We start from the raw sequence: 4208 nt of genomic DNA, 5'->3' as shown, positions 1-4208 counted from the left end.
ATCATTGTTGTTTGGCAGGCCCGGGCTGGGGATTCGAACCCACCACCTTAGGTGTATGTGGCTGGCGCCTTAGCCGCTTGAGCCACAGGTGCCGAGCCGCACACCCAGCTATTTTTAGAGACGGATCTTACTCTTGTTCAGGCTGGTCTCACTTTCCTGAACTCAAGCAATCCACCGGCCTTGGCCTCCCAGAGTGCTAGGATTACAGGTGTGAGCCATCTCGCCCAGCCTCTAAGGAAGTAATTTTTTAAAGGAGTGTCTTCATGCAAAAAGATTGATTAAGAGAAAGAGAGTAGAATTGGCATAAATATCTTCAGTAGTGAAGTGACAGGATTTTTATCATCCCTGGTCTAGGAGAAACAGGAGCAGCACCTAAATGACAATTGTCTCATGGGAAGGCAGGTGATGCCCACAGATCTAGCCAAAAGTTTTGCAGCAATTTAGAAATAGAGAAAATCTGGGGAGTGGGGAAAGAGTTTCACTGAGAAATTAGGAGTGCTGTAAACTATGATGCGGCCATTATCAATGACATTTATGGAGTTCTTCCAAAATATTACTCTGTTGTTTTCTGGATTTTGCTTTTAAAGAGCTTAAGAGTGAAAGTTTTCATGATGCTACAAATTATCTTTTCCCTTCCTATTTCTTAGTAGAGGTGTTTCCCCTCAAATTCAAAGTCATAAAACTATTATTACATAGGATCATCTGGTGGTTTAGTTATAGTCCTTAATATTTGTCTTTGTAATATTCCTACTTGGTGTCAATAGTCATTGTTTCAAGTAAATCTTGTTTTCTCTTAGGATATAAATAAATTTTGTGGAAAGTTTCCAATAATGTAGAAAATACTTTATGGAGATAAATGGAAAAAAAAAAAAAACAAGTAAATGCAAAATTGCCTAACAACTGTGTCTTTAAACATGTTAAAAATGGTTATAAAATTGGCCAGGCATAGTGGCTCACATATATAATCCTAGCACTCTGGGAGGCCAAGGCAAGTGGATCTCCTGAGCTCAGGAGTTCAAGACCAGCCTGAAGAAAGCAAGACCCTCATCTCTACTTAAAAAACAAAAAAAATAGAAAAACTAGCTGGACATTGTGGTGGGCACGTAGAGTCCCAGCTACTCAGAAGGCTAAGACAAGAGGATCACTTGAGCCCAGGAGTTTGAAGTTGCTCTGAGCTATGATACCAGGGCACTCTACCCAGGGCGACAGAGTGAAACTCTGTGAGAAAGAAAAAAAGAGAGAGAGAAATGGTTATAAAATATTAATTAGAAAAAATTTTTAAAGACTTGAAGGAAATGCACCAAAATATTAATAGCTGGGGTTATGGACAAAGCTTTGGGGAATGACCCTTTTCTCTCTGGGCCACAGTCTGGGAGGATTCTGTCAGGATATATTTCCACCCCCACTCAGAGCCAAATTTAGTGCCAGATGGCAGCTGTGAGTGAGTTCATTCTCGGCTCTGGTACATTCATCTCTCTCATCCTAAACGTCTCTTATTTTCTTACTCTTTTTATCTTGACTAAATAGTCCTATGTATATGTATTGTATAATGTTATTATCAGATATGGCAAATCTGTCTTAGTGAAACAAGTTGGTGAGACGTAGAAAATGACACCTGGTCTTATAGAATGTAGCCACCAAGCTCTCTTCCTGAGTCCTGGGTTCTCATCTCCACGACATCTGGCCTCACCCCAGCCTCCCTGTCCTGGCCCTTCACGGATGCCCTCTGGAAACCCCTCCCAGGTCAGCAGTGGGCTCACCCAGGCTTCCGATCTTTTCAGGGAAAACACTGCCCTCCTGGGACCAGGAGCTGCTGTCACAGGACTTCGAGCTGCTATGTCGGGATGGCAGCCGGGTTGAAGTCACTGAGTGGAGACGATGCCACCTGGCCCGGGTGCCCGCCCATGCCGTGGTGGTCCGGGCTGACACAGATGGGGGCCTCATCTTCCGGATGCTCAACGAAGGCCAGGTGGGCTCAGGGTCTCAGCCTAGCTTCTTGGGTGGCACTAGACCATCTTGTCGTTCACCAGGGTGGCGCTCAAGGCCAAAGCCAGAAGAGGCCCAGAGACCTTCCCCAGGACAGATCAGGACTGGGGCCCCAGGCCTCTGAATGAGGGACCCACTGTGTAGCTGGCAGGAAGAGGGCTGGCCTGAGGAGGGCGATTCAAGTCGCTTCAGAGAAAGCTCCTTGTACTTGTGCCTCTAAAGACCAAAACCAGAACATGAGAGGAGAAAGCAAAAGGACACAACCAACACATTTAATTTAATCGACGCTATTTAATTAAATGTGGTGAAACATTTTGCTGAAACTGCTGCTCCTAACAGCAATGTTTCTGACTCCGGGTGCATCTAGCCTCTGTTAGTTTCACCCTGTCCAGACTGCAACTGCCCTGCTGGTCCTTAGGACCATCCACACATGGACCATAAGTTATGTGTCCAACCAGCTGAGTGACAAGACACAATGAACTAGGATGAACTGGCAGGGCACAGGGGAAGGAGACGGGATCAGGACAGGTAACTGGGTGGAGGGAGTGTCACCCGGCCTGGAGAATAGGTGCCTGGCCTGAGGTCACAGGAAGAAGGAGGTGGGGGTGGACCCTGGAGGAAAGGCTATGGCCTGGGAGCATCTCACCACCCCCTACCCCCACCCCTTGACACACAGCTTCTGTTCAGCCATGAGGACAGCAGCTTCCAGATGTTCAGCTCTGAGGCCTATGGGCAGAAGAACCTGCTATTCAAAGACTCCACCTCAGAGCTTGTCCCCATCGCCACCCAGACCTACGAGGCCTGGCTGGGCCGCGAGTACCTGCACGCCATGAAGGGTCTGCTCTGTGACCCCAATCGTAAGTCCACCTGTCCCTTCTCAGGCACAGCAGAGTTCCCCAGGACAGGGACCAGGGGAGGAGCCTCACCTGGGGGGGCCTGGCCTATGCCCCTCCACCTCTGTGGAAACCTGTTGCTTCCGTTCCTCTGCCTCTGAGCTCTGGGGAGAAAGCTCTGTGGTTGCACAGCCCAGTGTACATTCCCTGGAGGCCCCACCTACCCTGGCAGCAGGATCCAGGCCATCAGGACCTGTCTTGGGAAGGGGGTCCCTGGGGCCATCTCATCCTGTCATTTCTCCCTTCACAAATTCTCACTCCTGTCCCTCTCCACCCCATAGCCATGGCCCTGGCCCAGGCACTGTCTCTCTTGGACTATTACAGTAGTCTACAGTTGGCCCCCCGCCTCTAGTCCTGTCCCCACGTACACCTGCCTACGGCCAGGGAAACAGGTGCCAGATATTAAGTAAGATACTAAGTAAGATACTAAGCGTGATAGCCACGCTCTGCCTCAACCTCTGACAGCTAATACAGTTATCCTCTTTCTGTATGAAGAGGCAAGACCAGATGGTTAAATAAAGTATCCTGACTCCATAGATAAGAGAAAGACCCATTCTTTATGTCTGACTCCAACTTCTTCCTATGGTGGTACCGGCCCCATGGTCCTGCCCTGCAGGACAAGCCTGACAGGGACCACATGGTCACCCCATATAGGGCTGCCCCACTACCTGCGCTGGTGTGTGCTGTCTACTCCTGAGATCCAGAAGTGTGGAGACATGGCTGTGGCCTTCAGCCGGCAGAGGCTTAAGCCAGAGATCCAGTGTGTGTCGGCCGAGTCCCCCCAGCACTGCATGGAGCAGATCCAGGTGGGGGCTTCGCCCAGGTGGGGCAGTGCTGGGTGCTCTTTACCATCTGTCCCTGTGCCACCCAGGGAGGGGAAGAAGGTCTCTTGCCACAAGTCCTCAGAGAAAAAGAGTCCTAGGCCACCTAAAAAGGGCCAGGGGGACCAGCACTCCAACCCGGGGGACAGGCAGAGGAGGCCATTTCCCCAGAGGCTGAGGCAGCAACTTGCCAAGGTCACCAGCTGGTGTGTGGACAATCGACCTCCCCTGGGACCAGTGGAAGCCTGTCTCTGCGCAGAGCTGAGCTCAACTGCACATAATGCTGATCGGGGGGCAGGGGGTGCTGTAATTAGGGAAAGTGCTTAGGGATGGAAATTCTTTATTTCCCAATGCTTGGCAGGGTGGCCTGTTGTCCCAGGAGCGCCAGAGCAGAGAGAGATGCAGGGAGAGGGGTTTCAGCGCCTTCTAGATGAGAGCCTCCTTTCAGTGTGAGCTCACAGGGCCAGGGGTTTACCCAATGGCCTGGAGGGAGGAGGAGAGTTCAGGC

The 4208-nt window shown here is 50.4% G+C and overlaps 1 protein-coding gene across 1 annotated transcript in view; it reads left to right on the top strand.

Moving 5' to 3' along the window:
• The window catches only part of MELTF (melanotransferrin), a 23328-nt gene that overhangs the window by 11893 nt on the left and 7227 nt on the right, over window positions 1-4208 (top strand). Inside the window, exons 7-9 of the mRNA XM_012806894.2 lie at window positions 1782-1969; window positions 2663-2843; window positions 3534-3685. Coding sequence (XP_012662348.2) covers window positions 1782-1969; window positions 2663-2843; window positions 3534-3685 — 521 coding nt within the window. The remainder of the gene's footprint in view (window positions 1-1781; window positions 1970-2662; window positions 2844-3533; window positions 3686-4208) is intronic.

Source organism: Otolemur garnettii, unplaced genomic scaffold, assembly GCF_000181295.1.
Source record: "Otolemur garnettii isolate 467f Iridium unplaced genomic scaffold, OtoGar3 scaffold00060, whole genome shotgun sequence".
Lineage (NCBI taxonomy): Eukaryota > Metazoa > Chordata > Mammalia > Primates > Galagidae > Otolemur > Otolemur garnettii.
Note: the sequence above shows the minus strand (reverse complement) of the source record. Positions and strands in the feature narration are given on the sequence as shown.